General features: G+C 43.0%; 1 protein-coding gene across 1 annotated transcript in view; it reads right to left on the minus strand.

The window, feature by feature from the left end:
* CUNH16orf72 (chromosome unknown C16orf72 homolog) overlaps positions 1-11,529 on the minus strand; it is a 29,643-nt gene extending 18,114 nt beyond the window's left edge. The window contains exons 1-2 of the mRNA XM_036280745.1: positions 11,051-11,529; positions 10,402-10,482 (exon numbers count right to left, since the gene is read on the minus strand). Of these exons, the coding sequence (XP_036136638.1) occupies positions 10,402-10,482; positions 11,051-11,276 (307 nt within the window). The 5' untranslated portion in view covers positions 11,277-11,529. The remainder of the gene's footprint in view (positions 1-10,401; positions 10,483-11,050) is intronic.
* Positions 11,530-16,944: the final 5,415 nt, after the last annotated feature.

Here is a 16,944-nt window from a genome sequence, read left to right on the forward strand (position 1 = left end):
ATAAGAAAATGATATATGATGATCACTAGAGCCATGCTACAATTTCTTTTAAAAAAAAACACCATTTTACAAGTTAACCAAAATGAGCATCATGAAGTATGGGATTCTCTAAGTCTATCATAATCTATTAAAGTTAATTGTGTTTTGTTTTGCATTACATTTAATCATAATGTTCTAAACTCAGTTAACATATCTAATCCTGAAGCTTTCTGCCTTCTTTTTTTTTTTTTAATATTTTTTCTTCATTGATTTTTTAGAGCGAGAGGAAGGGAGAGAGAGAAATATCGATAAAAGAGAACATCGACTGGATGACTCCTGCATGACCCCCACTGGGGATTGGGCCCACAACCTGGGCATGTGCTCTGACCAGGAATCAAAACAGCGGCCTCTTGGTGCACGGGTCAATGCTCAACCAGTGAGCCACACTGGCCAGTCTGCATTATTGTATCTTGGCATGTGCGTTGGTCAGGAATCGATCGGGAACCTCTCATTCCATGGGACGACACTCAATCCACTGAGCCACACTGGCTGGGCTATTTAAGTTTGTATGGCCCAGTGGATTGAGCATCGTCCCATGAACTGAGAGATCCTCATTCGATTCCTGGTCAACGCACATGCCAAGGTAGAGGGCTCATCTCCGTCATGGGATGTGCAGGAGGCAGTTGATCGATGTTTCTCTCTTAAAAAAAAAGCAATAAAAACAAATTTAAAAAATATAAATAAATAAAAAGGGGGGCTACTTACTATTAGCCAAATTTCTATTTTTTTAAATTGTTATTCCCTTAAAAAGCTTGCTCTGATAATCTGATTAAACTAGCTTGTTTAATTAAGCTAACATTGGGTAAATTATTAAATGTTTATTGGCACTATCTATATTCAACTTCACCTGAGAAAAGGTAATATAAATGTGTGTCTTGAGAGTCATACTACCTTCTCCTTATTGCAAATGAGGAAACAGGTATTCAGCACTAACTTCACCAAAGTTACAGAATAATATATGCAAAGCTAGAATTTTGCTCCCAAGTCTATGATTCTTATTTTAGAAATAAGGGGAAATTGTGACTGACTAGTCAACAAAACTGAACAGCACCATGGAAACAAAAAAGCTTCACTCATTTCCCTAGTTATATTTTCATTCTGTTCCAGTTCCCAACAGTTCTCCGTAACTTATAACCATTTCAATCCCAAAAGACCTTGCTTAAAATCTCTGGTCTCCCAATCTTGTTTGTAGATACTTCCCCCATATATACTGAACCAGAGTTTTCAATAAAACAACCCCTGTCCTTTAATGGTTTTATATAGTTTAAATTTAAGTCACTGCAACTTATTTTTAGTTGAGCTGATAAACTAGCAGAAAAATCACCAATATAGCTTTAATAAAATTAAAGGTAGTTCCTTCATCCCTGAACCTTTTTTTTTTTTTTTTTAATTCCTTGTCTGCTACAAAGAATAGACTCTGACAGGAGGAGCAATAGTCAATGAAGAGCTGTGACCCAGAAAGAAAAATAAGAATTAAGAGAACAGAAAATTTGTATTAAAAAAAAGATGGCAAAGAGGGCAACACAAGATGAACGTTATTATAAGACCTATTCCTTAGCTGATGATCAGTCCCTTTTTTTTGTTAATTCTCATCAGAGAATTTTTTTTCCCATTGATTTTTTAGAGACAGTGGAAGGAGGTGTGAGGAGGAAAAGGGGGAGAAGAGAGGGAAAAGATGAGTGAAACACATCATTGGTTGCTCTGACACCCTAACTGGGACCAGGGATAGAACCTAGAACCTTCAGCCAACACTCTAACCATTGAGACATGCCAGCCAGGGCAGTCCTTTTAGTGCTAAATTTTTTTAAATGGAAGTTGTCCATGGGAGCACTCTTAAAAATATTAAACTCCATCACAACTTTGAAAAGTAGATTATTCTAATTTTACAAATACAGTCAGACCTCATCTATCAAGGTTAATCAGTTCCAGACTCTACCACGATAAATAAATTTCACGAAGATTCTTTATTTACTATACAGTGGTCCCTCACCACTTCGCACTTCGACTTTCGAGGCTTCACTCTATCAGGGTTTTTTCAAATACTATACTATACAGTCGTCCCTCGTTTATCGCAGTTATTCCATTCTAGACTCTAGCAGTTGCACCTGGCGTTGAAGGATTCCTGGGGTGCTCAAATACATAGGTCTACAGTCCATACATAGAGTAATTTTAATTTCGACTGTAATACAGGGGTGTATAATTGACTCAGACAACTAAGTGCACTGTATGATTTTCACTTTCTCGATCAACTTTTTAATAAATATATTTGAAAAAACAGCAACAAAGCAAAGCCGTGAAAGTCTAAGCGTCAAGAGGGACAACTGTATATAAAAAGCTGCTCAGGTCAGTCCCTTCCGCCTCCGCTGCCCCACCCGCCCCTCTGCCTGCGCTCCAGCGCCACCTCAGGCCAGAAGTCCAAAAATTGTTTTTTTTAAAAAGCTGCTCAGGAATGAATTTCTCCAGTATCTCACTACCAGAGTAGTAATGGCCAAGTTACAATATGATTTGATCTCCTGATTTCTCATTTCACATAAACAAAGGAAGCTTGAACTCTGTTTTAAAGACAAACTGCATTGTTAAAATCAGTGTGGCTCAGTGGACTGAGCAACGTCCCATGGACTGAGAGGTCCCAGTTTGATTCCAGTCAGGGCACGTGCCTGGGTTGCACGCTTGATCCACAGTAGGGAGTGTGCAGGAGGCAACCAATGTTTCTCTCTCACATTGATGTTTCTCTCTCTTTCTTCCTCTCTAAAAAAAAGATCAATCAATAAAAACATATTTAAAATAAAAGTAAATTGCATTTAAGAGGAAAATACAGCACTTTTCCACCTCATAGTCTTAAAGATTTAGATGAAGCCAACCTTAGAGGAGTAAATTCTGAAATAACCTCAACAAGCTGTGTCTAGACCTTATGTATTCTGAAGAACTAGAAGCATTTTGAGAGAAATTAAGCCATCAAGAAAAACCAAGCCCATCCCATGGGACTTGATCATAGAAGGGAGAAGAAACGTAAAATTATTAACCTAAAAGCAACCAGGTTTCTACAAATCTGCCTTACACCTAAAAGAATTGTTGTAATCAAGTTCATTACTGAAGAAGCTTCTGTTTTCCAAACAGAATGACTAAAGACATTTTATTTTTCAAGAACTAAATGAAGGTAGGCTCAGAACTAGATATACAGAGTGGGAAAAAGTTAGAAGCACGAAAGGGATTCAAGAAACAAGCCTTAAGCAGACTTGGATGGTACAAAGATGAAGCAGACATGTAAATGTACACCTGGCAAACCAGACAACTTAAAAGAGAAGCTAAACCTAATACAAATCTCCAGAGGCAAAGGGAAGAGGCCCCAGTAAGGCTGTTTAAAGAAACTGACAAATCCAGTAAAGGAGCTTGGCAAAAGTTTTGGTTTGTTCTGATTAAGGGCACAAGGAAGTCTCAAAAGTTCTATCCGCAAGGGGTTGATGATTTCATCACAGATTTAAACAAAGTTGGAAAACTCAATATTCATTGGTTTAGATGGAAGATAGTTATATAATCGTGGACTTCCTTTATATTGTATGCAACTGACCAATCATTTCACCACAAAAATTCTGCATGAGTCTCATCAGAACCAACCAAAAGCATGCTAAATATCAGGCATTTTGTGAACACTGATGTTTACATACTAGAAGGTACAGTATAAGAAAAGCAGATGTAACATTTAAGGTCTTCGGGTACATGCTTTTGTATTGCCTGGTCATAATAACATCTCCTAAAAGACAAATCCAATTACTTTGCCACCCACATTAATCCAATCTCAGTTATTTCCCTTAATAGAAAATCTCATATTGACACGAAAGCATTTAAAATATGCTCCTATGTTTAGGACATTAAATAGGTGGTTGCCCTGGCCAGTTTGGCTCAGCAGTTAGAGCGTCGGCCTGCGGTCCTGAGAGACCCGGGTTCGGTTCCCGCTGGGGGCGCGTGCCTCGGCTGCAGTTTGTCCCCGGCCCTGGTCGGTTGTGCGGGTGGCAGCCACTCGGTGTGTCCCTTTCACATCGATGTTTCTCTCTCTCTCTCTGTTCCTCTCTCTCCCTCCCACTCTACCTGAACAAAAAATGGAAAAATGTCCTCGGGTGAGGATAAAAAAAAATAAATAAATAAAATAAAATAAAATAAAATATGCTCCTATGTTTAGGACATTAAATAGGTGGTTGAAAATCAAATCCCTCCTGTAAAACTTTGCACTGAGGAGGAGAAATCTATATGCTTACTGGATAATCTTAGGTATTAGTTTAATGTAGTCACAGGTTAATTTAGTGTCCAGCTATACACACAGGATGACCTGAAAACTCTCAGCCAAATACATCTGAACCCTGACAACAGACACCCAAATTCTAGAAGTGCAACACGGAGAAAAAGTGGAGGACAGTTTTGGGTCCAACAGCATCTTACTGATGCCAAAGACACTGGAAAAAGACCATAGCTTGAAGGTTAGACAAACCCCAAGGGCATCACAAAATGTCAATCTAACCTTTCTTTAGTCACAACACATTCATTTCCTCATTAAAGAAACAGTGATTCATGCCAATCACAGTAGATGTCCCCTTTCATATTTTTAAAAAATGTTTCTATATAAGCAGCTAAAATTTAATTCACGAGTCTTTTAGAAGTCTAACTCTCCCACAACTGCATGAGGCAGTTCGCAAACAATCATGATGATTTCTGAGGTCAAGACCAAATGCAAAACTTCCTTACATGATACACTGACAAAATTAATCCGATTTCACTATTTACAGTTTTTCTGATACAAACTTTACTGTGAGTCCACCAGAGCAGATACTCCAATTTCATAAACATGAAACTGAAACTGAGGTTTCAAAGGGCCTTGCCCAAAGTTAGGTAAGTGACAGTTACCTGTACAAGATATTTCTTCCTTTAACAATAGAGAAGCCGTTTTCCATTCTCCTTCGGGGATCTACCAAAGCAATTCATCTTTGGAATACTAATGACTATAAAATATTTAAACTTAAGAACTAAATCTGCACTTAACTAACCAATCTGCTGGGGCCGGGGGAGGAGGCAGGGGGGCCGGTAATCATTAGAGCCCAGCCACTGTGGCTCAGTGAACTGAGTGTCATCCCATGAACTGAGAGGTCCTGGGTTCAATTCCTGGTCAGGGCACATGCCCGGGTTTCGATCAATCCCCAGTGGGGGTCGTGCAGGAGGCTGCCAATCAATGTCTCTCTCTCTCTCTCTCACATCGATGTTTCTCTCTCCCTTCCCCCCTCTCTCCAAAATCAGTAAAAACATGTTTTAAAAAAATATTTCATTAGAAACAAAGATCGAAGTCACAGCCAAAACAAAACTGTTTTCCAATTGTGTTGAGAAAATAACTATGTATTCCCTAACCAGGTAGTATTCAGAAATAAGAACTAACTTCTAGCTACTAACACATTTACTTAATCTTCACCTACCACACAAAACAAAGGACAAGAACTAAGAATGAATCATTGCAGCCACAGTTGCCTGGCATTCAATACTCCTTCCTTTTCCTAAAGGTCCTCCAAGTTTTTGTTTGAATGGCTCTGGGGGAAGCTTCTGCTACATATTCACTCAAGGGGTGGAATATGTAGTTTGGTCCTAAATTAATCTGCATAACCCCAAACTGTTGGCTATAATACTGATTCTCAGTACGCATGTGACCCAATTCTGACCAAGAAACTGTAGAAATCATTTGTTAGAAGCTCCTAGGAAAAAAAGCTTCCCTGGTTTTTCTAAGCTTCATTGAGTGAGTGGCCCTAAAATGTGAGAGGCCAACACATTGAAATTAGCCTGAAGACAAAGCGCATACAAGTGTGAGCACACAGAGTGGGGAGCTGCAGAGCCAGGGAGTCTGAGCCACTGAATTCAGTCAACCTCACCCTCAGAGGAGCCAATCCACATGCATACGACTGAAGCCAGCCTCACTTGTATTTTTCTGGTATTTGCAGCCAAAATATCCATTTACAGAAAAGTATACATAAGAAAATGATTGTCTTCTACAAAAACTTACAATCTCAAAATAGTATTAGGAATAACTGAGGCTACTTCCGCTCCTTATACATTTAATACAATTTAAGACAGGGTTCTAATTGTGATCAATACTAAGACATTTTGTACCAAGTCTGAAAGTTTAATTAACAATTTTTTTTTTGCAGCAAGGAGAATCACAAACAAGATCCAGAAAATTGTAAGAAGCTGAAATCCCAATATCTGTCTCCAAGTAGCATATGCTCTGTCTGACCATTTGTTTACACATCAATCAATCACCACTTAGCCAACAAATTTTCACTTTCAGTTTATGTATAGGTCCAAAATGGCCCACTGAAGTGAGAAAACATAAACAGAATTTGGCACCAAGGTAGCTCAAAAATAAGGATTTTAAAGGCATCCTACTATTTTTCTCACCTGAAATTTTTATTTACATTTAGCCATTTTAGGGAAAAATAAAGAAAAAGTACACATCATGAAGCTTATTCCAATACAAGAGGGAAAAAAGTACACACAAAAAATAAACTATCTTCCCTTCTTCTTCAGTACTGTACACAACCAGAAACATCTGAAAAACAAAACTTGACCACCAACAGTCAACTCTAACACTTAAACACAAAGTATATGCCAGCACTAAACTAAGAACTTGCACTAAGTTGTGGGTACTTATCCCCATCACTTACCGTTAAGAAAATGAAGGAGCACAATGGTGAAGTATCTTGCTCCACTGTCTTGTCTCCAGGACCTTAGAGCTATGCAGTAACAGCCTAAATTCTGAACTCAGATAATCCAGCAGTAGACTCCATAAGGATGCTGGCCTGGGGCAAATGCTGTTCCCGAGGACCAGAAACATCTCTAATATAAACAATACCAACAGAAAGCTCTCAACACGTGGTAGAACTCAGCATGCAACTGAAGTTTCAGAAGCAGTTTTAAAATGTGGAGAGACAAAGAAATGAAGCATCACATAAAAAAAGAATTAAAGAAGAAAAACATTCACAAGCTGAAACAATTAAAGCAGCGACTCTACAGGGTAGGCTCAAGCACTGGTGGTTCATAGGGGCTGCTGAAGAGCTAGAGCACCAGCATCCACCTCAGTCTAACCATGTGAACCAGTCCAACTTCTTACCTAGGAAAGCAGCCCATGCTGAAGAAATATGGAAATAGATAAGGTGAGAATATATACTTTCCTAAAGAAGAGTCAAAAGACAGAGACTGGAAACCAGCCACCACAAGAAAATGTGGTGGGTGGGTGAGTGAGTGTAGATTTAAGAAGCAAACACACAGGCTTGGCCAAGTAAATTTCCCAGGTAAACATCAACCTGGACTATATTAAAACAACCTCAGTAAAATTTTTTACTACATTATTTAGCTGCAGACGTCAAAAAATGTACTAGACTAGACAAGGGAGACACAACATGACTCAATACTGAACAAGGATCACCCTCTTTAGAGTTATCAAGGCAATGTAAAAACAAAAACCAGCTATCAGGATTTTTCTTCCCCTTTCCAAAAAAGGATAACGGAGTCTGGCCTTATTTTGTGCAATATAAGGAAACATGCACTCCACTCCATTTTGTTGAATTCTGTCCACACGAGGAGACACCCCAACTCACTCACTCTCCTCCAAATCCTCCCAGCTGCATTCCTACCCAACCAACTGAACTGAATGTCCAATCTTTCAAAATTCTACAAGCAATCATCAAAAGGGCCCCCCCTCTTCTAAGCTTGTATCTCAATTCTGACCTTCTACTATGCTCCTTTTAGAGATTAGTAATAAATTTGTGAATATACCAAGCTATCATTAGGCTGCAAAATGAGCCATTTTTTTAACTTGCTAGATAAGGGCTTAATCATACAAAATGCAGATGCACTGGCCACTTAAAGGGACCCCTCCCCTAAATCTTCCCCCGTTACATTTAAATACTTAATCAGAACTGTGAACATTCTGATTGAAATTTACCACTACTTAATGCTGCCTACACTTGTGACACTACCTTGTCAATTTTTTCAGATCTATTTAAGGTATCCAATTATTCCTATAGTTGAATTGTGTTCTCTATACATCACACACTAAAAAGAAGGAAGAATGTAACTACAGAGCACTATCCACACTCTCCTTAAATCAGATAAAAAAATAAATGTTGCTACACTACCAAATTCCACAAACTACAACTTCCTTTTCATTCAGGTAAAAAGGAATGCATTTAACAAATAAAATGCAAAATAAGAGTAAGTCAGTCTAATAATCCAGCATTTGCAATAACGCTTCAAGAACCTCATGTGATGTTTTTTAAAAATAATGACTGTCTCCCTTGAGTTTTCTGAACAAAGGAAAGTAGTAAATTATAAGCAGCATTTTCAAATCAAATAATCCAATTAGAGATTTCAAGATTCAGCTTCTAAAGCCCATCTTATATGAATTAGCAGTAAAGAAAACTACCAGCTTTTAGTCCTAAAGGGATACAATGTTGTAGACTACAGCACCAAGAACTAACCAAAAAAAGCTAGAGCCCATTCCATTTCTGTATGACCTAGAAGAGGCTAAAAATGTATTGCCTTCCCCTTTAAGTAAAAAGCAATTGCAACAAGCATATGGATAATCCACCACACAACAGAATGCTACTCAGCAAAAGAAAAAAAGGCACTGAGCTACTTATTAATGCATGCAATGTGAACTCAATGGATCAGTCTCAGAAACACTATGGGAAGTGAAAGAAGCCAGGCACAAAAGGCTCCATACTGTAAAGTTCTGTTTATGAAATTATGGAAACGGGAAAACCCATATATACAACAATCAGATCAGCCATTGCTAGGGGCTGGGTGGTGAGAGAGAATTATTTCTTAACAGAACACCTCTATCAAACTGAGGCTTACATGTTTTAAAAGGGTAATTTTACTGCAAGTATGCCCCAAGAAATCTGAGTATTTTTTAAAAATGAGTTCTCTGTCTTATTTCAAAATTCCCTGTCTGGATGAAACTAAGAAACACTCCAGAGAGTGCTCAAGACCCTCAAGCACTGATGGATGTTAAAGCAAACTACTCAGGAGTCAAAATTCAAGGAACTCAGCCACATAAAATCAAAGTTGACCACTAGAGCACCATTTAATTATGTTTCCCTTTTCTTGGTAAGCCTAGGCTATTTGTTCCTCATTCCCTAAAATTAACATTCTACTCACCAGTTTTAGTTTACATTCTCAAATAACTGTCCCAAAAAATTGCAAATTCTACCCATGAAATCTCACAAGGATATTTTTCTTATGGAATGCTACCATCATTTGCATTCTTACACAAAAATAAGAATCTGAAAATCAAGTCACTCTACAGCCTATTTTGATAATTTTGAAATGCACTAACTTCCAGTACTGTAATCAGCAGCTTCTAGAAATTTGAAAGCATTTTTATTATATGTTTATTAATATGAACAAACACAAATCCTTTTTCCACGTTATACCTTGACCCCCTCCAAAAAAAACTCAAACCCAAATTTTCAAATCTTCAAAATCAGTAAGTTAAAAAATCTCAACCCACTGTCACTAAAAGAGCACAAAGGGCAAGAATGTTTACTTATCTATCTTCATGTCATCACAGAGTAGAGAAATTAACTCCAGAAAGGCACTACCATAAAACACAACTCCATTAACTCACGGTCAGATCACAGATTTCCTACCAACAACGTGTAAACAGATATAAGCTAGTTTTTAAAACATATCTGAAGTTGTTAGGGAAGGGCAACACGTTAACATGGGCACAGATTATTTCAATTAACTAGTTTTCAACGCACTTAAATGCTATGATCTATCAAGCTCTAAGTTGCCCATCTCAAGAAGCTTTTTCCCCAGGCGCTTACACACACACACACACACACACACACACCCATCCTCCACCTCGCTGTGCCACAAAACCATAAACTCTTTCTTCTCTTGGGTGCCTTTTCCAAAGACAAACTCTTCTCACGCACTCTCAGCTGAGGGATTCTCGACCTAGCCACGCTGACATTTGGGGCGTGGGGGTGGGGGTGGGGGCAGTGTCTTGTGCAGTACCAGATATTCAGGAGGGCCCTCAGTGATGACATTCAAAAATGCCCCTAGCCATTACCAAAAGGGGGGGGAGCGGAGAAGGGCTGAGAGTGTCAGTATCGCTCCCAGGTGAAAAGCATTGATCTAGCTAGAATATCACCGGTTTCCAAGTTGCAAAATATTCAGGGTTAGTCTCTAGCTTCAGAAGCAATAAACACTCCTGCGGCCCGGCTCCAGGTAAAGGTGGCCAATACACTTGGAACGCAGGACCCAAACCCTGACGCAGAGTGCCCTTCCCCATAATCGGCAATGCAGCAAGGTTATCTTTACCTTTGTAGAGGTTGGTGACGGCGGTGGCTGCATTTTGGAAGGGGACCCAGAGAGAAAGTCCTGGCTGCTGACACACTCGGTCTGAAAGAGCGGTAAAAAGAAAAAGAAACAGAGAAAGAAATGTTATTTGGGCGTCAATCACTCCGGAACGGCCATATTAGGTTTCGCCATTTTGTTGAAGGGTTTCGGGATCCCACAGTGACTGACAAGAAGGCAGCAAAGGGGTCGCGGTGGGGTGGACGGAGGAGCCGCGAGGCTCCGAGGCGCAGCCGGAGGCCCAGCCGCGGCGCAGGGAGGCGCCCCCTCAGTCCCCGCCCCGAGGCCGGCTTCGGGCACAATAGGGCCGGCCTTGTCGCCTCCCTTCGCCATTTTGTGACTGGGGGCTCCTCCCCTGCCCTCCCCGGCCAGGGGCGCCCCGCTACCGGGCATGAGGAGGGGGCAGGTTCCTCCAGGCCGGCCCCCAAAGGAAACTTCCCCCGCGCCGGCCCCGGGCCTCCCCCGGGCGCCCCCGAGGACCGGCCTCCCGCGCCGCCATCTTGTGAGGAGGGGGCAGCGGGGCGGCGGCCGGAGCTGGGCAAGCCGCCCCGGAGCTCTCGGCCGAGGGTCGGGCCCGAGGCGGCGGCGGCAAGATGGCGGCGACGGCCCTCACCTTTGTAGAGCTGGGCCACGGCGGTCGCCGAGTTCTGGAAGAGGTGCCACAGCTTCTGTTGCTTGTGCTCGGGCTGCGCCGCGGCCGCCGCCTCCTCCTGCAGCTCCGGGGGCAGCTGCTCATCCTGCTCGGCCTCGGCCAGGCACTGCCGCTCCCACTTAGAGAACCAGTGCTCCGGCCCGTGCTCCTGGATCTCTGCCTCGCCCTCTTCCTTCCGCTCCTCCATCCTCCGCGGCCTCCCGCGGCCTCGCCGCCGCCGCCGCGTCCTCCTCAGGCTAGGCTCCCGCGGGAGCGTCGTCGTCGAGAGGCCTGGCGGCAGGGCCCAGCGGCCGGCGGCGGCTCCTCGCGGCGGCCCAGGCCTCCTGCTCCCCGACGACCTGTGAGCCCCGCCCCGCGGCCCCGCGCAGCCCGGGACGACCCCCGCCCCGGGCCTCCCCACCCCTGGGCCCCGCCGAAGGTCGCCGCGGGCCGGATGACCGCCGTCGCCCCTAGCCTCTAAGGTCCGAGCCCGTCTACCGCCCCCCCATGGCGTCGCAGCCCCCCGCCCTAGGGCCGCCGCTGCTGACAACCGAGCCCTGCCCACAGCCGTGCCAGCAACACCGAGCCCACACCGAAGACTGAGGAACGTCGCTGCCGCCGCCGTCGACGCCTCTGCGGCTGCAGGTCCCCGCCCTCCCCCGCCCACATGCTGACTGAGGAAGCGCCGCCCACTTGGCCCCAGCTCCCCTGCCTGATTGGGGCGCGTCCGATCGGAGTGTCTCCATTGGTCCTATCCGACCGGTTCCGCGTGCCGGTGTCTAGACACAGCGCCGTGATTGGTTACTCAGCCTGTCTGCCTGACATAACCAATGGGCGGGGGGAAGGGAGTGAATGTCAGGAAGGATGAAGTCGTAAAAAGAGGGGGAGGAGCTGACAGTAGTTGTGTGCAAGCCAACACCCCGCCCCCCCAAAAGAGTTGCGCATGCGCATTTGCCGGCTTGCCCCCCCAGTCCCGGGCGTCCAGCGGGAGTCACGTGACCCGGTTCAGGGACCGCACCCCGGAGGGGTTTTTCCGGAGCTTCCAGCCCCCGGAGACGCAAAGTCGAATCTGGCCACTGCGCCAGGGGACTGGGGCGGTGTTGTGGGTGACAGCCTGCTTAGTCCGGCCCCTTGTACTTGCGAAAGGAGGCGGGAAGTGTAGAAGTTGAATAAAACGCCCAACTTGTGTCCAAGTGTGTAAAGTGCTTCCCCATCAGCTTATTTCAGTGTCCCATTTCTTAGATAGGCAAATTGAGCCTCAAGAGCCCAAAGGAAAACTTTCAGATTACAAACCAGCGGGCCCTTCCTGAGGCGGGCAGGGCGGCCCGCGCCCACTCGGGTTGTCACAGGGTGCGCGTGGGGGACTTTCCGCCACCCCACCCCCGTAATCACCCCGGCGTCCTCTGGGCACACCGTCTCTGGACTAGACTGCCGCCCAGCCGGCCCGCGAAACCAAGAATAAACCGGAACGGGAGGGGGTGCTAGGGCCCTGGCACGTTTGCGCTTTCGCGAGTGCGGCAGCCCCCGCATCTGTCCCTAAAAGCACACTCCTGGGCCACGTGCGGCCGCTTGCGTCACGCGGCAGCCCCCGCCTCCTCCTGCCGGAACCCGCGTGGCCGGGCGGAGTGGGAGGCCCCGCTTACAGGGGGAAAGTTCTGCGCCGGCCTCTCGTTTAACCCGCGGTGCGCAGTCGCCGGGTCACCCCTGGGCCAGACGGGGCTGTGCGTCCACTGCGAACCAGTTGCAGGGCTGGGCACCGTGGTCTCTGGTGGTGCCTTCCCCTGGGGCTCTGGGTCTAGGGAGGAAACAGCCACATAAATGGGCGTTGACCGCACAGAGGCAAAACTGGCCCGCTAGATTACACATTGGCGGCAGGGCCTAGAGCCCCTGGGGGCGTGGACAAGTCGACGTGGAGCACCATCTCTCACTAGCTTCTAGAATACGTTCCTACAAATTTATCTTTAAAGTCAACACCCCTGAAATAAAATCTGACGATTTCACCAAGACCGACAAGTCCCCGCAGGGTTAGGCCCCGCCTCCTCTGTTTTAATCTGATGCCAACCACTGCTCGGATTGTGCTGTACAGGCACACGGGCCTTGTTTCTGTTCTCCCGGCACACTAAGCTCTTTTCTGCCTCAGGGCCTTTGCACTTGCCCTAGGAGTTAGTTGTCGTTTCTCTCTCTCTCTCTCTCTCTCTCTCTCACACACACACACACACCACAGACAGCAGATAACTCTAGAGCTCAGGCTACTGGATGATTCTTTTTTTCTTTTTTTCATTCTAAACTGCTCTTTATAAAACCTAAGCAATATTATTACACATCAACACTTGGTGGGTGCTCATGGCCAACATGCAAGGGCTATGGGATGAGGCTTAAAGGAAGGCACTGTGAAAAGCAGAATGTGCTAAATGTCATGAGAGCATAAAATCAGATTAGTGAGGAAGATAAAAGGGTACTTTTCAGTGATGGGCATCTGGGAGGGCTTCCTGGGAGAAGAAGCATTTTTCACTGGGCCTTGAAGCACTAAGTTTCCTGAAAGGAAGAGGCCCCTCAGAGCAGAGGGACACATGGCCTCAAAGGCTCAGAAGTAGAAAAGGTTTAAATAACCTAGAATTCTCTGGTTTGACTTTAATCACATTTTCTTTCTTTCTGGTGTTGAGATGGTGCTATGTCATTTGGTTTTGTAAGTAATTGTACAGGTACTTCCTAGTTGAGTAACTTTGAGCAACTTAGTGAGTTTCCCTGAGCATCATAAATGGAGCTAATGACATAAATTTGGTGTTTGCTCTCATGATTAAATGCGAATGAGTGAGGAAGGAGCTGAGTACCGTACTAATACACAAAATTACTCAATAAAGACCAGCACTCAAGGTATCTTGGAAAGTGCTCCTTGATTAGCCTCCAACCTTGGAATTGGGAGGCCTGTATGAAAGAATATAATTATAACATCTTTCAGCTAAGATGTGAAAACTTGACGTCCATATAAAGACACAAGAGCCTGGCCCAGCCGGTGTGGCTCGGTGGTTGAGCATTAACCCATGCACCAAGAGGTCACCAGTTCAATTCCCAGGTTGTGGGCCCAATCCCCAGTGTGGGGCATGCAGGAGGTGGCCAGTCGATATTCTCTCTCATCGATGATTCTATTTCTCTCTCCCTCTCCCTTCCTGTCTCTCTCTAAAAATCAATAAAGAAAAAAAAAAAATCAGAAAGCCTGATGACTCAAGAAATGTTAATTAATATGTATAGCTTTTCATTTTTAATACCCTTCAAGACTTTTCATTGTGTATATGTAAACACTTCAATATAAAAGCTGTATTGCACAGTTCATTGTGAAACCTATCTTTTATTTTCCATTTTTAATTTAGCTAGGATATATTTTCCATGTCAACAGTATAGAAGCCTCATTCCCTCTTATTAATAGTCACATAGCATTCCAGGGTATAGGCACATCATAATGTATTTAACAGTTCTCTACTAAAGGGCATTTGGATTGTTTTCTATGTTTTAATACTACAACATTTACTCATTACCCTTGTACATTCATCTTTGCACACTCATTCAATTACTTCCTTTGTATAAATTCCACAAAGTAGAATTACTTGATGAAAGCACTGTGTTTTTCTGTATTCATTCATTTCATTATTATTATTACTGCAAAAGTACTTCATGTTTCAGCTGAAGAATTCCAATTGTACAGAACAATATAAAGGGAAAAGTAAAAATCATTCTACCTACCTCATTCCAGATCCTCCTCAATCCTGTTTCTGAGAAGTAACTTGTAATTTTTGGAAGCTGTGTCCATGTGTATGTCACATATGCTACATGTGTAACTGTATACATGTATGTCTCTCTCTTAAGGAAAAAAGGTGATCATTTTATTTGTACTATTATAAAAACATGTTTCCCTTAACATAATTGGGACATCTTTCCACATCAGGACACAAATTCTTTTAAAATATTGTGAAATATTTTATTGTATGGATTGTTTATAAACAGATTCCCTATTGATGGAATTTAGGTCATATCAGTCTTTGACTACTATAAACAATGCTATAATGAACATCCTTGTATATATGTGCTGCAGTGAACATCCTTACATGTGTGTACATGTATACGTGTATAAATACATATCGTCAGAAATGGTATTTTGGGGTCTAAGATATATGATTCAAATATTTTACGAGACTTCTGAAACACATTTCAGAAAGGCAGAGGTGGGCACTGCCTCCAATAAATATGATGTGCTATTTTTCCAGACTTTGACTATTATAAAATACTTTGCACTTTGCTGATCAAATAAATGAAAAAAGTGTGTCTCCTTGTGGTTGTACTTTGATTAGTCCAGCTTCCCAGGTTGTCACTGGTTTTGTTTTTATAGTTTTTTCATTTTTCTTGCCTTGTAAAATGTTTTTAAATAGAAAAAGATTTTACTTTATAGCTTCTGAGTTTTGCATCAGACTGAGAAAGGCCTTCCCCACTCAAGATTATTAGTTAACATAATTGAATTAAAGTGGAAATGGCAGCCCATCTTTTCTCTCATCTATTTGACTACCAAACAGAAATGTCAAGAGAATACATGCTACCAATAGCTTCTTTGTGATAATGCATGCATTCATTACAGTAGGCAGCAAAATGGTCTCGAAGATTAATTACTGCCAGAAAAGGTCAAAGTTAGACTTAAGGGCATGAGTTAAAAAACATGAGAAAAATAAAATAATATTGTAAGCACAAAAAGGCAATACAAATAACAAGACAAAATAAAACATCTTTTATTTAACATTCAACACCATATAAGTCAGAAAGCATGTTTAAATATGAGCAATGTTTTGTGTATTTTAATACATTACCTGTCCAAGTTTAGGACCAATGTCGACGTTGTTGTTGTTGTTAATCCTCACCTGAGGATATTTTTCCACTGATTTTTAGAAAGAGTGGAGGGAAAGGAGGGAGAAAAAGAGGGGGAGAAAGAGAGAGAGAAGGAGACAGAAACATCGATGTGAGACACGTCAATTGGTTGCTTCCCGCATGCTCTGGGCTGGGGATCAAACCTGCAACCCAGGTATGTGCCCTTGCCTGGGAATCAAACCCTGGACCCTTCGGTGGCCGATACTCTAACCACTGAGTGACACTGGCCAGGGCTATGTTGACGTATTAAGTGCACCCTTGAATCGATTCCTGCATTTCACTTCTGTTGCAGTGGAATATGAGAAGGCCAGTTCTGCACATTTAGGTTTTAGTAGAGAAAAGAACACTTGTCCATTCTGCTGCCTTCCGGCACAGTGTCATAAATTACACACTACCTCACCTTTGATAGCCCATATCTTTATATGCGCTTATTGGTCATTTGTTTTTCTTCTAGCCATTCAATTCCTCTGCCCATTTTTTAATTTGGTTGTCTTTATGTTATTACGTGGTCAGCTTTCTTTATATATTCTAGATACAGGCCCTTATCAGATATATGATTTGCAAATATGTTCTCCCATTTTGTGAGTTGTCTTTTCACTTTATTAATGGCATTCTTAGCAGCACAAAAGGTGTAAACTTCGCCTGGCCAGTGTGGCTCAGTGGTTGAGTGTTGACCCATGCACCAAGAGGTCACTGGTTCATTTCCCGGTCGGGGCACCTGCCCAGGTTGTGGGCCCAATCCCTAGTAGGGGGCATGCAGGAAGAGGCCAATCAATGTCCTCTCTCATCAATGTTTCTATCTCTCTCTCCCTCTCCCTTCCTCTCTCTTTAAAAATCAATAAAGAAAAAGGAGAAACATCTGTAACAAAAATAAATTAATTAATTAAATTTAAAAAATGTTTAATGTAACACTAAAAAAATCAATAAAGAAAAAAAATTTTTTTAAAGGTGGAAACTTTGATATAGTA

This window comes from Molossus molossus, unplaced genomic scaffold (genome assembly GCF_014108415.1).
Source record: "Molossus molossus isolate mMolMol1 unplaced genomic scaffold, mMolMol1.p scaffold_m16_p_3, whole genome shotgun sequence".
Classification (NCBI taxonomy): domain Eukaryota; kingdom Metazoa; phylum Chordata; class Mammalia; order Chiroptera; family Molossidae; genus Molossus; species Molossus molossus.